At 42.0% G+C, this 17,815-nt stretch overlaps 1 protein-coding gene across 2 annotated transcripts in view; it reads left to right on the top strand.

Annotated features, from left to right (window-relative positions):
- The window catches only part of arhgap39 (Rho GTPase activating protein 39), a 72,547-nt gene that overhangs the window by 21,105 nt on the left and 33,627 nt on the right, over positions 1-17,815 (top strand). For both annotated transcript variants that reach the window (XM_080886638.1, XM_080886639.1), the window contains exons 2-3: positions 10,135-10,548; positions 11,866-13,153. In XM_080886638.1, coding sequence (XP_080742764.1) covers positions 10,135-10,548; positions 11,866-13,153 — 1,702 coding nt within the window. The remainder of the gene's footprint in view (positions 1-10,134; positions 10,549-11,865; positions 13,154-17,815) is intronic.

Below are 17,815 nucleotides of genomic sequence, written 5' to 3'. Positions count from 1 at the left end.
CGGCCAACACGTTAACGAGCTAACTGCGCTAACACACTAGTTCCCACCCATGTAATTGAGCATTGCGTGGCACATCCAACATACTGTTTTACTTTAGTCCATGACGCGCTTACCTTCAGGGTCATAGTCACATGAAAACCAAAATAATTCCAAACGCCAGATCTGAATGAGGGTGGGGGAGGTTCAATTTGCCATGTTGCAAGGAGAGCTTAACTTCTGTCTTGCTAGCTTGCCCTGCGCTCTTCCTTCTGACTATGCTGTCTGTGTTGAGCGCTCAGTGGATCTGCGCTCGACAGTGCAGCCTAGGCGGAGTAGTCGAACGCAGATACACTGAGCGCTCAACACAGACAGCATCGTCAGAAGGAAAGTTGATAAAATAAATTACAAATTTTGTATTGTTCGATACATATGCGTACCGAACCGAAAGCACTGTATCGAACGGTTCAATATCGATACGAGTGTCGTTGCACCCCTAATATATATATATATATATATATATATATATATATATATACACATACATATTAGAGCTGGGCGATATGAGATTTTTTCATATCACGATATGTTTTTTTCATTTCAGGCGATAACGATATCTATCACGATTAGGGCTGGGTATCGTCACTGATTTCTAGAATCGATTCAATTCCGATTCACAAGGTCCCGAATCGATTCGATCCACGATTCGATTTAATTCGATTTAATTCGATTCGATTCGATTTAAATCTGGGATATTTTGACAGTCAGAAATATTATAATTCAGATCAGTACATTTACATATTTTTGTATCAATAAAAAGGAAGCTGACACACGCAAGACTTTATCAAAGGTGTGAGCGTCACAGCAGATACCTTTGTGTCAAAGTAGCTGAAGATAAAACACAGAAAAACATGAAGGTGATTTTCCTGGCCTGGGATTTTATAAAAATATTCTGCAGTACATCAAAAACGAAAGAAAACCATTAATCAACATATGAACATTACCTCTGAAGTTACAGCGGTTTTATTAGAGACATGGTTAAGCGTTTTGCATTTTGAATAATTTTAAAAAGTTTAAATTTGTTCAGTATTGAACAGCAGAAATGAGGTTTTCTTTTCGGAAGAATGTAAAAGGGAAAAAAACAGCGGCTGACAGCGCTGTAAACAACAGTAGACTTGTGCGTAACAAGCAAGCGAATAATGAAGAAAGGGAAACTGTTCTTGAAGTACAGAGAGAGAGAGGGGGGGGGGGAGAGAGAGAGAGAGAGAGAGCGAGCTGTGCATCGCGGTGGAAGCAAAACAGTAAAAGTCAGAGTGAATACATGACGATGTTTATGTGAATCTTCTTTTGCTGCTGGTTCGGTCAATATTGTTTGGAGAGAGATCAAACTAACAGCTTTAGAATCGGCGCATAAAGGGCGTGAACACAAAGCTTGGACCCGCCGACACATCAGAATCAGCAAGCTGTCGGCTTTCAGCCCCGACCGTGTCCTTGCCGTCGGGTGAGAAAGGCGACATCTCACTGATTCTGATCCGCGGGTCGCGCTGTGTGTTTAAGTCTATGTGCAGAATCCGTGTTCCTGCTCTCATTTACTGTCTTAACTGTTTGGTGGTTCTTGAAATTTTGTGAGATGTCACCAGAGATTCTGGCATTTCGGGCAAAATAAATTTATATTAAAAAAATCGATTCAGGATTTTAATGAATCGATTCAGGATTTTAATGAATCGATTTTACGTTATCCAAGCCAGAATCGATTTTAATCGATGAATCGATTATAAAAACCCACCCCTAATCACGATATAAGCCAAATAACTATATTTGTAAGATTTAAATGTGCCGTTGCTCACAAGTAAAATGTGAAATAATCAGCAGCTTGTTTTTATTTAAATATTTATTTCCCATAATAAGTTCAACAGGGTAGATGTACTTAAGGAACATGAGACTTTTTCAGATAAATAAAGGCAAATATTGCAAACTACACAAAAGGCAGCCGCTAAAGCGTTTAAGTTTCAAAATAGAACAAATGAAACAGACTAAATTGTCAATTCCACTTAGAAACAAAATATTAATTCTAAAAATAAATCTTAGTTTGTTTTACAGAAGAACAGACAAAACTGACTAACTTTTGTCAATATCAAATAAACTGAGAACTAAAAGGAAATTCTCAATCTCTCCTTGTTGTATAGCTTAGCTTTTCAAACAGTTTTAACAGTTACTTTAGTCTGACAAAAGCCGAATGACGAATTAGCGCTTCCAGTCAGAGACTGAGGCTACGTCCACACGTACACGGGTGTTTTTGAAAACGGAGATTTTCGGTTTTCGTTTTAAAAAATAATCCTGTCCACACATAAAGGCAGAAATGAAGGAAAACGCTGCTATGAACATGCCAAAGCAGCAGGTGGCGCTAGATTCCTAACCGTGCAGAAATGTTGGCCAATCAGAAGTCTAGAAGCCTCGGTGGGAAAAAGTAAACAAAGCTGGGGCATAGAAGCAGAACCGAGTCGTATGTGTGGAGGGACAGTAACTGTGTGTATATGTAAGCATTTAAACACTGCAGAGAGTAGAATTAACAGTAACAGTATTGTAGAAATTCATTTCACCGAAACAATAACGTGGCGCACAGTGTGACGCATGCACCAGTTTATTGTATTTCCAGACTTGCTTTCGGCACAATTTACAGTGCACGCTACTCTGTTTTTTGTCAGACTTGAAATAGCCGAAATACCTTCACACTACGGAACTTCTATGGCTCTTCCGTTCGACAATCTCTCCGGCATTGGAACCATCATCCGTTTTCTCTTCGGTCACGCTCGGTTGATTTTTCTAGTCGGCACACTCATTTCCTCCATTACGCGCTGGCTCCATTACCCGCTGGCTGCTTCCCAAACAAACACACGTGCGGCTTGGCACTTGTGCTGTACGTAACAAGTCACGCGACGTGACGCTGCGGCTGTGATTGGTTCGGCTCTGCGCTACTTAATTTGGATTGGCTGACCTTTTTTTTTTTTTTTTTTTTTTAAAGAGGACAAGAGCGGCGAGGTCTATCGCGATAGCTTAATTTCTCTATCGAGTAAAAGTTATATCGCGATACATATCGTTATCGTTCTATCGCCCAGCTCTAATATATATATATATATATACAGAAAGTCAGCAGGTGAATATTGTGCAATATGGAGGGCATAAAATATTGTAGTTTTGAGGGAGCCTGCGACGAGGCTGCCATACTCGGCGACATCTTAGTCAAAAAATGCAGCAGTTCAAAAAGATGTTGATCTAGCTGAGAGCAGTCTTTGATATGTGTTTCTCCATAAATGTAACTTTTCTTCACAACTTCTGACATCATCAGCAACATTAATGCCACGACACCTTTAAAAAAATCCTCAAAGAAGTATCTGTCACATTGTGTCTTAGCAGGAACAGGCTCCAATACTTCGACTTAAGACTGTCAGCAGTCTCAGTGGGACATGGGCCATTGCAATTGGTCATAATTCACCTATGACCTAATAAATATGTTTTTTACCAAAAGAAAACCTGTTTTGTTTTTTTTAATATTTATTTTGATAACTTGATATAAATCCTACAAATCCCTCATGGGCTGTTAAGGATGGGCTTGTTGTTAAAGCTCCAGTAGGTGTGAACATTTTGGTTCTGCTTATGTAAGGAGCAGGAAATGAAATATCATAGCCTTTATGTCTACTTCTTTATCGCTTTATCCCACACCACCTCAACTCCTCATCTGTCCTTGTCCAATACCCTCTTCCTATTTAATCCTCGGAAGTGTTGCCAGTGTGCTCAGTGGTCTCCCAGCAACGGAGAGCAGTGATTTTATAAAGACAAATGGTTGGGGAGAAGAAATGCAATCTATGCAAGTTGACCTTTTTAAGGGGAGGGAGGAGGAGCTTTTAGCAATGCCAGGGTTATAGCCTCTATTCTGTGTTTTAAAGGTTGAGTTGTTGCAATAGAGATTTCAGAAAATCAAAGTTATTCAAACTAATTAACTATATTTTTAATGCTTTCCATGTGCATTTTATCTAGCTAGAATGAAAGCCTTTTACATTTAATTAGTCCATAATTTACTGTTTATTTAACCTGTAATGCACAATGCATCATGGGTTTAATAAAGAGCTTGGGTTGGACGTTATCATTTCTCCGGGAAACTTCTATAGAGATTGAACTTACTTTCCTGCACCAGCCACAGTCTGAGTTTTCATTTGGAGGTTTGATACTCACATAAGGCTGAAGCTGTATGGTCACACTACTAACTCAGTCAAACCAGTGCCTCTCTGTAAGTGGGACCTGAAGCTAACAGGTCCTACTCAAATTCTGAAATTCACACATCCACAAAAACAAAACTGTAACACCATTTCAGCAATCACATCACTCAGATTAGGTTATTGTACTTGGCCCTAAAAATCTTTGAAACATGATGTCTAACCAGATACTTAATCTGTGTAGCATTACCTTGGGCTGTTGTTTTGTTTTTGTTTTTTTTTACTTTATTGTGCTTATTAAACAAACTACTACTTTCTTACAGTTGTGCAATATCTCTAAAATTAGAAACATTGTGTCACCCCTGATGTTAAAAAAAACTTTTTTATGAATGTATTTTGGATGTATTTTATTATTGTCGGACTGTCTCAAAAATTCTAATAAGACTTCACGCCCCTCTTCTGTGGAACCAGCTCCCAGCTTGATTTTGGGAATTTTGTCTCCATTAGTACAGGGTTTTTACCTCATATAAATATAAAGTGCTTTGCAATGACTGCTGTTGTGATTTCGTACTATATAAATAAAACTGAATTGAACTCTTAAAGAAAGCCTTGCCGAGACTTGTGCAGCTATAGTTATGCGAGGTACTATGTGTGCCCCTTGTGTATGAGAAAGAAAAGAGAGAAAGAAATGGTACACCAGTTGTCAGAGTGAATCCTTGTCAGATGAAGCGGAACAGGCCAGTTAAATAAAGATCCAGAGCGGAGATAGTGGGATTAATTGGCCATAATTGGTTAATGTGGTGGTGCTCTAGAATCCATTATTGTAAATGTAAAGTTCAACAACAACGTTGAACGAGATCCAAAGTGTAATTAAAGTGGTGGGTGGGCTCTTTTATAACTTTAGAGAAGCCAATTGAGTCTAATAATAGATTAAATGCTCGGTTGATTCTGTCACTTTCAGCATCTATATGTATATTAAAATCACACACAATAGTTATTTGATCTGAAGTGAGTACTAAATCAGAAAAAAAGTCAGTGGGTTTTTGAGTTTTCCAATTAGGATGGACAAGGCTAAGAGTTAGACTTTCAAATTAAAACTCCATCTGGGTCTATGGTTAAATTTACAATTTACAATAATGGATTACACAGCAGTTGGGAATAGATTTCACCACAGTAGATGTCTTTCTAAGTGTTAGAACTAATTTAAAGATATAATTAATCGTCTTTTGTCATCTTCAATGCCATGTACAAACAGTGTGGAGCAGTTACCTGAACTCTGCTCCATCCAAGGTCGATTATCGTGTTGATAATTTTACATCTTCACGGTATCTGACCCTGGACACTGTAGTTCCTCTGAAAAAGAAAGTCTTAAATCAGAAGTACTTGACTCCTTGGTATAACTCTCAAATGTGCACCTTAAAGTAGAATTAATAATTCGCAAGCTGCAGAGGAAATGGCATCCACTAATTTAGAAGATGGTAAATGGCCTGTATTTGTATAGCGCTTTACTAGTCCCTAAGAACCCCAAAGCACTTTACACATTCAGTCATCCACCCATTCACACACTGGTGATGGCAAGCTACATTGTAGCCACAGCTGCCCTGGGGCGCACTGACAGAGGCGAGGCTGCCGAACACTGGCGCCACCGGGCCCTCTGAAAATTCTAGAAAGAGTAGTCGTCAAACAGCTAACTGATCGTCTGCAGAGAAATGTGTCAAGGTGAGCTGTGTGGCAGGCAGGGGTTGGACCCAAACGCTAGACTCAAAGATGGTAAACTTAGCTTAAAGTGTCCCAAAAAGTTGATTCTGTTCATCTGGACATAGCTTGTTTTAGTGGGAGAAACTTTTCGTCACTCATCAAAGTGACTTCTTCAGTGTCAGCTGACTGCTGGTTTTCCCAACCTTATAAGCAGTACATTTGCACAATAACTGAGACTAGCCCACTGAATGAACAGTGGGCTGTGAGGTCAGTTCTTTGATCATTTAACTTAAAGTGTCAGCTTTACTGCTGGAAAAAACGAACTAAAACTAAGTACATACGTACAACAAGAAACAAACGAAAGATAAACTGGAACTAAGGATCTTGAACTTGGAGCACATGACATGACAATACATTACAAATGTAAGTTTGAGTAGTGAAAATGTCCATACTGAGCACCATACTGGGCAGTGGGCACCTTGACTGGTCTGCAGCTTTGCAGACGCATATGCACTGCACAATTCTCACACCAGTTTGCACTTGCCTAATTTTCCTGCTTCTAATACATCAGCTTTGAAGACAAAATTGTTGCAGGTTTTTTTAATATACATATATAATATAAAATGCAGGCATAGGTCGTGTCCAAATTCATGGGCTGCATCCTCCTGAGGACCCGGCCTTCGCGGTCTACGTGGGCCGGGTCCTCAGAAGGTCGGGTAGGCCGGAAGTAAACGGCTGTGAAATTGGACGGTCTAGCCTTCTGATTTGCGTCACCGCTGTGTCGGTGGAGTTTAATAAACTCGGCTGTCTGCTCCTTGCTATCTAAAATATAACAGGACACTGGCGTAAATTCTCGACCATCTCACACTTCTGTTTAATCAGTTTTCTGTTTGACGTTTAGTCAGCTGTGTGAAAACCAAGGAGGAACCCACCCGGGGGATTAATAAAGTTTTATTTTATCTAATCTAATAACTTTAATCTCAGCCAAACAGATTTACTCACGAACAAATAAAACACTGAAAAAAGCCCAACAATAACATTTTTAGGTTGTCTAAGTGACTTATATATTACGTTTAACCCGAGCAGCGAAAGTCCGCGGTGATCTGAAAATGATGTGCCGGGAGTTGTGCCGTTCTCGGCGGCTTTAGTGACCCTCGAGCTCCCGGCTAGCTGTCGAGCTGGTGGGTAACAGACGTCTCTGAAAACGTCGAAACACTTTTGGAAATATGCGATATTTTGATAAACCGAGCAGATATTTGAAGTTTACACACCCACATTCTCGCCTGAAAATATGTTAAAAGTTTATTTTGTGACCCAGAAAGATTAATAAGAGTAATTTTAAAACTTAGTAGCGGCCGCCATTATTGGAAACTGGAGTTTGGCTGGGCCACGCTATGAATTCTGGGATATGGTGGGCCACGAAGGACACACCCGACCCATCCTTCAAATTCGGGGAAAAGGAGGACGCATTTGTCGGCTGCATTCGGAGGAGTCTACAAATTTGTACAGCCTTCGGCGCGTCGCTGTGACGTAATCGGTGTACAAATGCGTCCTCAGGAGGATGCAGCCCATGAATTTGGACACGACCATAGTCAGAAGATGTTCTGAACATGTAATTTGTTATGCTGGCCTCCCAAAGTGCACAAAAGGACTATTTATTTTAAAAAAAACAAATAAAAGAAAACATGGTAGATGGTAAAGCAGTCCCTGTCTACTTAGAGACAGAGACTCGTTTTGCATGCACTGGATGACTTTTGCTTTTGTACAGAGTGCAATTTTACTTTGCTTTGGTGGCCATGTTTGCCTTGTTGTCTTCTGCAGTTACTTGTGGAGGCAGGAAAATAGCTGCCGCTGGGTTTTAGTGGGCACCTGGATTCGAATGAAACACACCTCTCCCTTGTGCCATCACAACACTTTGTTAGCTGTGAAGACAGCGTGGAAGTTGCTGTAGATCGAAAGTTCTCTGGTGTCCATCCAACCATTACACTGGTTGGATGGACGGCTTCTTTATCCACAGGTCTAAAAGTCAAAACCAGAGCCAGAATTAGTGTGTACTCTGAATTGTGAGCTAGTGCAATTGAATTAGTGATGTTGTGGTATGTGAGTACTTCAAAATATCCAGCTTGGAAACATCTTTGGGCTTTAAAGAGATATGCAACTGAATGTCGCCTTCATAGCAGCGAGAATTGTCACTGAGATTTCCTTAAAAGTGCTTAAAATGTGCTGAAGAGGAAGAAATCATAACAGAAACAATAAAGGCCCAAAACAGAACTTTATAGTAGGAGAAGTCGAAGAGAACCAGAACTTAAAAACAGCCACAGACAAGAAACATTGAGACAGATATCATCCAATACTAGACATTAGTATCTCAGCCTATTGATCAAAATGTTCAACGGTATCAGTAAGGCAGAGGTCAAGGCAGAACAAAACTTCGCCTGCATCAGTATGCAAAATGTCACTGCAGACGCTAAGAAGGGCTGTCTCTTTGGAACAGTTATAAGATGTAAACTGGTAAGTTTCAAATCTTAGCAGTAAACTGTAATTTTCAAATTGGTCTTTAAATTCTTTAAAGAAGAGAAGGGTCAAGATTTTTTCAAAAAAGAGGGTGGATGACAACATTTTTTATTTAGTTTTTTTAAACCTGTCCTGTCCGGCAGTTTTAGCAAACAGATTCAGTTCAGTTTTATTTATTTAGCACCAAATTACTATAACAGTTGTCTCAACGTGTTTTATGTTGTAAAATAAAGAGCCTACAATGATACAGAGAAAAAAGAGAAAACCAATTAGATGAGCCCCTGTAAGAAGTGCTTTGGCGACAGAGGGGAGTGGGAAAAAATCTCTTTTAACAGGAAGAACCCTCCAGCAGAACCAGGCTCAGGGAGAGGTGGCAATCTGCCACCACTGTTTGGCAGTAAAGGGAGGAAGATAGGACAAAAGACATGCTGTGGACAGGAGCCAGATATTAATATGAACTAATGATTAAATGCATTTCATTAAAATGGGATTCCTCCAGAAGCCTAGATCTACTGCAGCATAGCTAATTGAGGATTCCAGGTCACCTGACCCTGCCCTAACTATATGCTTTATCAAAATGGAAAGTTTGAATTCTAATCCTAAAAGTAGAAAGTATGTCTGCTGCCCAAATCCAAACTGGTTGCACAAGGCTGAAGCCTCTTAACCCCCATTCCACTTTAAATACCCTTGGAAACACAAGTAAGCTCCCAGTCTGAGAGTGACGTGCTCTAATGGGGTGGTGCAGTACTTTGTTTTTAAATTCAATTTTGGATTTAACCAGGGAGCCAATAAAAGGAAATATGTTCTCGCTTTCTAGTCCCTGTCAGCGTTCTGCTGCATCATTTTGGATCAGCTTTTCAAGGAGTTCGGGGAAACATCCTGATAATAATGAATTGCAGTAGACCAGCCTAGAGGTAATAAATGCATAAACTAGTTTTTATGTCTTTAAGACATTTCTGCAGGTTAACTAATTGGGGTGTGTTATCTGGCTTCAGAGATAGATAAAGTTGGGTATCATCTGCATAGCAGTAAAGATGTATGCTATGTTTTCTAAAGACACTGTCTGCATAGACAGAACTGGTCCTACCATGGAACCCTGTAGAACTCCGTTATTAACCTTAGTTGACTACAAATTTAATTCTAGGTCACATTAATCTGGAGAGAATATCTGCCTCAATAAAAAAAACAGTTGGATGAATTTGTTTTAGGGGGAGCTCGGCTTTAGTCTCATCTACCTATGTGCCTTACAGGTGGCCAGGGTTGGTCTTTGGATCTCTGGCGACTTTTCAGGGAGCTGGAAAGCTGGGGCTGCTGTTTCTGGGTATCTGTGTGTCTGCCTTGATTGGTGGTGGTGGGGAGCATGAGTGATTACTGCCTTGCTGTCCTGGGATGTTAGGTCTGGGATCCTTGTAGTCATTGGTGCTTGCACTGGGCTGGGTGGCTTGCCTCTTCTGCGTGGGTTGGGTATGGATCTGTGGCCCTGGCACTCAAACATGTAGGGTGGGTTCTCCTTAGTCTCCTTCAGAATGTCTGATTTACGCCTCTGGGGTCCTTGGTTGTCTGCAGGTCCTTTCTGGGGGGGTCTTTGGCTATTTGCCTCTCAAGTTTATCTGCACCTTAGACATTGAGGGTTTTAGGAGGGAGGTGTGGATGGGCTCTGTTGACCAGCTAGTTAGGCTGGCAGATGGAGTATGTAGCCACTGTAATTCTATCATTTTGCAATCTGCCCCTACAGGTTGGAGTGGGTGGAAATCATTGAGCCACGGACACGGGAGCATATGTATGCCAATCTGCTAACGGGTGAGTGCGTGTGGGACCCACCACAGGGTGTTTGCATCAAGCGTACCGGTGAGAACCAGTGGTGGGAGCTGTTTGACCCCAATACTTCACGCTTCTACTACTATAACGCCTCCACCCAACGCACAGTGTGGCATCGGCCTCAGGGATGTGACATCATACCCTTGGCCAAGCTGCAGACTCTGAAGCAGCACACAGATGCCACCATCACTCGTCCTCCAGGTGGCGGGCGGCGAGCATCTGCTGACAACAGCCCAGGACGGAACAGCGAAGTCAGCCGAGAAGGAAGCACCTCGTCCTCCCTTGACCAGGAGCTGTCCGAAAAACAAGGCAACAGAGAGGAGGCAGATAGGTAAGACTGAGTTAGTTACAGGTATACAGCACACTAGAACAATGCTTAGGGTAATGTTCAGCCTTTAGAATGGCACTGTGCAACCTCTATGATGCACCCCCCCCCCCTCCCCCAGTCTACCCAAAAAAAACCCACTTAGTTATGTGAATATGAGACAAGAACACATGTATTTCTCACTTTCAACACAGATTTTTTTAACGGCATGACAGTAAGTCATACAATAGTGGTACTTTACCTTTTTACTTCAGATCTACAAGTCTGTTATGCCATATCATTTTTATCTGCACGTTGAAGCTTTATCATGGAAAGAAGAAGCCATATGTGAATATGATGTAGAAACACCCATCTTCTCTGGGCAAAAACCCATGTCAAAATGACTGAAACAAAAACGAAAACTGTTCTGTGGCCAGAGAAATAAAAACATTCTCATGAAATCATTTTTTAAAAGCATGTGTGCAACATCCTCTAAGCTTTAGAGGAGAAAGACCATCCAGCTTGTTATCATTTCTCAGTTCCAAATTCTGCGACAGTGCCTATATAACTGGTAGGTTGTACGTATTGAAGGTTTTAGATCAAAATATGCTCCCATCCATCCAGTGTCTTTTTTGTAGATGTTTAAGCATTTCCACATACTGAAAAGATGCTGCTGATGCACGCTCTGATCTAGTCTGTTCCCTGAACTCAAACTCTAATTTTAAAATTATTTTCAAACCTTGCTGAATTTTTCGAATCCAGTTGCTGTTTGTCTTTTGGTCTTTCTGCCTTTTACTTTTGTTTCTGTAACTGAAAAGAATGCTCTGTTGTGATTGAGTGACTGGCTCACAGAAATATAACTTCCTTTCAGAAACCCTTTGGTTGCGTTTGCAGTATGCCTTGGGACGTTACCCACTGGTATTTTAAACTGCTGTCCAATCACGTTTGCCGCATTTGGTCAAATCTGAGCAGAGTTTAGTCCTGCGCAGTTCAGATTATATTCTACTACTACTATCAGCAGTGACATCATCATTAAATGGTAGTGATCCCGTTCTGTTGCAGGCATATTACTTCATATCATGAGCTTTTGCTCTCTTTCTGCATGCTTTTCTCTTCCCATCATTTAGGAACAAGTTAATCTTGGTTTTATTACCTTATAATAACAATCACTTTCAGATAAATGTGATTATGAGGTATTTTCTAATAATTACAAGATTAATTGTAACAGAGTAACTGGAACAGGAATTGATAAGTTCAAAATGAACTTTAATATCCTCTAACTGCATCTATTCTTTTCTTTTTCAAAATGTCTCTCCTCTCTTTTTTTCTGCTCTCTTCTACCAGGACCTCTCCCTTCAGGTGGAATACTGGTACAAAAGAGCGAATGCTGATCAAGGTGACAGACAGAGAGCCCAGCTTCTTGGCCCATCAGGGAAATGGTTACTCTCCCTGTGACCCCTCCAGCCCTAGCACTCCTTCTGGAGGGGGCACCACCTCACGAGCTCGCTGTCCCTCTGGAGGAAACCCTTCTTCAGAACCTGACAGCTCCCCAGTTCTTTATGCCGACCGCCGTCAGTCTCCTTTTCTTAAGCGGGCAGAGCTGGGTGGCTCAAACACCCATCGACTCACTTCAGCTGACTCCCAGCCTCCTTCACCCCGCTACACCTATGAGCCCCCACTATATGAGGAGCCGCCAACAGACTTTCAGCCCCCACCCATCTATGAAGAGCCTCCCACTGACATGCACCTCTCTGATTCTTCTTCCTTCTACAGCACTGGCAAGTCACCTGCTCGAAAATCTTCAGTCCCCCTTTACCACTCCCCCAAGCAGGGACAGTCACCCTATGGCCAGCTGGTTCTGACCAGGCAGAAGTGTCCCGAAAAGACTCAGAGTTTGGAGTACAGTCCTGTGGGCAAGGAATATGTTAAGCAGCTGGTGTACGTGGAGCAGTCTTCTTCCAGTCCTCGATTCAAGACAGCAGACCGTCTTCTGCGTTACGGCACAACCGGTGGCTATGGAAGTTCATATGGGGGGTCCTACACTCTGCAACACAGCCAATCTCTGATCAGAGACCCCCGCCTCCTGCTGGACTACAGTGGAGAGGGTGGAGAGGGAAGCCAGAGGTTAGTTTATGAGGACTCCATATCCTGGACGTCCAGCCAGACACATTCCCTCTCTTCTTCTTCTACAGCCAGGCCTGGGGCTTTCTCTCCCTCTGGCAACCGCAAACGCAAAAGCCGCAAGCCATCCCTCCCACAGGAACTGACTCGGTATGGGGAGGTGGAGCTTACTGGGACAGCATCTGAAGCCATGCTGGCTCAGGCCAGACTTGCTTGGGAGGCTCAGCAGGTGATGAAACAGAGGTGCAGTTGGGATTCTGGGCAGGGAGGTGGTGCTTCCCAAGCTGGCAGCTCTAAAGATGGCTATGAGAGCGACGGAGCAGTGCCTCTGCCATTACCGGGACCAGTGGTGAGGGCGTTCAGTGAGGATGAGGCACTAGCACAGAGCGATGGCCACCACTGGAAACGAAGTACCTTTGAGCGGCTGGGGTTCCCTCAGGCCCTCCTGGAGAAAAGCCTCTCTGTTCAGACCAACCTGGCCTCCCCTGAACCTTACCTTCATCCCTCACAGGTACTGCTGCATGCTAGAATTTTCTAGCCATATTTAGAAGGATAGGATAATTCCATTATTATTGCTTTTGTAGTTCAGTTACCATTGCTAATCTATAACAGCTTTACTTAATGGGGGATTTATTGTGTGTGTGTGTATGAATAAATGTGTAAGAGATGGATAACGTGGCGCCACTTCCTTTGTACAAGAGTAAAGACAGAATTTCCCACTTATGGGGGCTGCCATCTTAATTTTTGGAGTCTGTAAGTCGTTGTGTCAAACTCCCATACACACGCCCCCCCTTGCACTTTCATTTCATTCAATCTGGTGGTGTATTTATTGGAACTGACGGCTCATTAAATTAAGGTAAATACAACCACATGCTGATATTTTATACTAGCATACTATAGGTCTATGCTACATCATTTTGTAGCCAATAGTTTAAAGCATTAGCTAGCTTAGCAGTAGCTAACACTGTCTCTTTCTCAAAACGAGTCCTTGTGTGTATTTTTGTGTAACTGTAAAATGTTGTCAGTCGCAGCTTAAGTACTGTTAAAGTTCAGCGTATGTATCAAGTCAACTATGCTCAAAATGCACGGACATCTTTCTCCGCCCATTTTATGAAGGATGCATCGGTGTGGACTTGCATGTGCTTGGTACAGCCAATTATTCCAGAATGTATTTTGTTTGAAACTCAAAAGCAACAATGGCAGATGAGAGTGGCCACAAAACTTTAAGTGACATTTAAAATATAACTTTCTGTGACACAAATAAATATTGCTGGGCATCGATTTTGATTTCTCTGATTTGATTCCAATTCACAAGGTCCTGATTTGATTTGATTCGGTTTCGAAATATTATAATTCTGATCATTTATCAGTACATATCCATATATAAAAACAAAGCTGACACTTGTAAGACTTCATCAGTAAGCATCACAGCAGATGAATTTGTGTCGAAGTAACTGAGGATAAAATGCAGAAAAACATGAAGGAGATTTTGCTGGTCTAGCTTTTTATAGCAGACAACCGCCTTAAAAATATTCTGCAGTAGATCAGAAATGGAAGAAAACTATGAATCAGCATATGAACATTACCTGATGCTGCTGAAGTGAAGCAGAGCAAAGTTACAAAGGTTTTATTAGAGACACAACTGAGAGTTTTGCAATTTGGAATCATTTGTTAAAGTTTACATTTCTTTGTATTGGACAGCAGAAATGAGGCTAAATTATATATTTCAAATACGTATTATCCCCTCTGGTTACCCTGGTATAAATGCCACTTAATTGCAGTACCTCAGAGCTGAAATAAAGGTGATCTTTCTCCTCTCTGACAGACTACAAGTTCTGAAGTTCCGCTCTTACGCTTTTTGTACACCTCTGCTGACACCTGAAATGTGAACTGTTTAAAAAAAAAACCTTTATATACTAACAGATTATCTATTACTGTAAAAACCAACAATAACCTTTGACTCAGTGGTGGTTCTTAAATGGAGAGCTGCAACGATGAGATAATAGTGCCGTTCTGAGGGGTATACATTGAATGAAATTCAACACAGTCTGGCTTGCTTTGCATTAGCTGACTCTATAATACCTAAAACCTTAGTTGGAAATAGGGCTGCCACAAACGATTATTTTGATAGTCGACTAGTCACCGATTATTTTTGCGATTAGTCGACTAATCAGATCATCATCCATTGGACGTAAAACGTATAGCTTATTGCACCAGCAGCATCTGCTCTTATATAACTATCATTAGCTTACAGCTTTAAGTGTTTAAGGTATGTGCTAACAAAAAAAAAAGACAAGATGATAGTTTATTAAATTTTAATGAAATTTGCAGATTGTTTCGGTGAAGTTTAATAAACTCAGCCGTCTGCTCCTTGCTATCTAAAATATAACAGGACACCGGAGTATATTCTTGAGCATCTCACACTTCTGATAATCAGTTGTCTGCTTGAAGTTTATTCAGCTGTGTAAAAACTATAACTTTAATCTCAGCCAAACCGATTTACTCAGGAACAAATAAAATACTAAAAAAAAAGGCAAACAATAACATTTTAAAGTTATCTAAGTGACTTATATATCATGTTTAACCTGAGTAGCAAAAGACGGCGGTGGGTTTGAAAACGATTTGCCGGGAGTCCGGTGCTCTCACGGCTCTAGTGAGCCTTGCCCCCGGCTAGCTATCGAGCTAGTGGGTAACAGACGTCTCCGAAAATGTCGGAGCGCTTTTGAAAATATGTGGTGTCTTGATAAACTGAGCAGATATTTGAGGTTTACACAGCTACATTCTCGCCTAAAAATATGTTAAACGTTTATTTTGTGACCCAGAAAGAATAATAAGAGTAATATTAAAACTAACTAGCTGCCGCCATTGTTGGAAACTGAGCTGGGCTGCGCTATGAATTCTGGGACACCGCTTCTTCTTCTTCGGGGTTTAACGGCAGCTGGCATCCTTGTACATGCAGTGCTGCCATCTTCTGTTTCAGTCCGTTATTACACTCTTAAATCCTACTACTTATTCCTGCGTCTTTTGTGATCTTACAAAGCTTCAAACGACGCGTCGACTATTAAATTAGTAATCGTGGGGGTTCCGGTGAATATGGTAGGCTAGAAGACGTGCTTTCACTGTGCTCCCGCTCCCACCTGTACTTATCACAGTGTAATGCGCACTACTGTCTATATTTTTACCTAAACTAGTGACTGAGAGCTTTGGGAATACTCAGCAGTCCTAAATACGCTTTTTGGAAGTTAAATAATGTCGAAGCAGACGAAGATACAATCTCGAAAGACCACGGCCGTCGTGATGAACAATGCTAGCCAAACTGACATGCTAGTAGCAATGGGCGACCAGCCCTCGCCCCCGGTGGACACCGCAACTCTCGTCCGTGAGGTGACCGATAGCATCAGTGAGGTAATTGACCAAAAACTGTCTGCACTGTCGGGGACACTGGAGAAAATTTCGTCCTCGCTGGAAAACGTCTCCAAACGCGTCACGGAGGCAGAGCAGAGAATCTCAGATATGGAAGATGGGGTGACTGACCTCGCGGGGAGGCTGGCTGAAGCGGAGGGGAGGATTAAGGTTATGGCAAAAGGTTTGGACGACTTAGAGAACCGCAGCAGGCGCGACAATATTCGCATCATTAACCTGAAAGAAGGTGCGGAGGGTGAGAGCCCTACTCAGTTTTTTGAGGCTTGGCTGCCTGCCACACTCGGGCTGAGACACAGCTCCGCGGGTAAAGCCCGCATTAAAGTTGACCGCGCACACCGGGGCCTCGGCCCGCGGGGTGCTCACCCCAGGCCGGTGATCATCAAGCTCCACAACTCCGGAGATAAACAGCGGATTATGGCTGCAGTGAAAGCGGCCCCCGAACTCCACCACGACGGGCAGCGGATCTTCATACATCAGGATTTCTCCTACGCGATCCGTGAGAAACGACGGGGATTTAATGCTTCTTGCCGTGCCTTAATCGACAAGGGCATCCGCTTTAGGATGCGCTATCCAGCGACGCTTGTGCTGACTTACAATGGCAATGAGCACAAGTTTGAATCGCCTAAAGATGCACAAAGTTTCATCAATGCGCTGGATTAATAGATGCTTGCCCCGTACAAACTGTGGCACTGCCGGGCTTAACTGGGACCGTGTCATTGGACGCCTGAGTCCGCAGCGTTTAACGCAGTTTGAGGAGGCAGAGACGGTTTAACGGGGAAAATAGCCTAATTGTTTACTCAGTCTCTAATTTTGATTCACAACTGACAGTAACCCGATTCCATTCAGGTTTGGGGAGCGGGGGCGGGGTTTTGCTTTGTTTTTTTTTTCTTTTTCTTGTCTTCTCTCTCCTTCTCTCCCGTGGAGTGAAACTTCTTTTGGCTGCACTGGGCTTGTGACACCACCCGGTGGGTGGCATTTTCATTTTTGTTTGTTTCTTGTTTGTCTGTTTTTAGTCCGTGATACCTTGACGTTTATCTTAATTCTGTTATTGTATGCAATTTGTTGTGTGGGTGAAGGTTCCTTTGCCATCTTTTTGTGATGGTTTTGTTCATGTCAGCACGGCCGGTTCAGGCCATGGGTTAAGTCTTTCACATGTCTTTTATTATGATGGCTCTTTCTGTTTGCCTTGGGTTGACGATTCTTGTCCAATGACAGATTACTTTTGCAATGAGTAACACTAAAATTATTACTCTTAATGTCAAGGGAATTAACCACGTCATTAAGAGGCGCAAGATAATTTCCTTACTCAAAAAAGATAGAGTGCAGATTGCATTACTGCAAGAGACTCACCTCACAGATTCCGAACACCTAAAACTCAAACGTGATTGGGTGGGACAAATTTATTATTCCTCCTTTAACTCTAAAAGTAGAGGCGTCGCAATATTGGTCCATAAAAATCTACCATTCACGCTACATACTATTGTAAGGGATACGGACGGACGATTTATTTTGATTACTGGGCTTTTATATGGGGAATTAATTCTATTGGGAAGTGTTTATGCACCAAATACTTTTGATAGATCGTTCTATTCAAATTTTCTGGCAAAAACCTCCCCTGTGTGTCCGAACCACGTAATAATTGGTGGGGATTTTAACTGTGGCTTGAATCCTGAAACTGATTATAATCCACCAAAATCTCAACCATCTTCAAAAATGGCAAAGGCTACAACGGACCTCTGTTCAGATCTTG

This window comes from Rhamphochromis sp. 'chilingali' (genome assembly GCF_963969265.1).
Source record: "Rhamphochromis sp. 'chilingali' genome assembly, chromosome: 7".
In the NCBI taxonomy this organism is placed as follows: Eukaryota; Metazoa; Chordata; class Actinopteri; order Cichliformes; family Cichlidae; genus Rhamphochromis; species Rhamphochromis sp. 'chilingali'.
The sequence above is the reverse complement of the archived record's forward strand: the minus strand, read 5'-3'. Positions and strand labels throughout refer to the sequence as shown.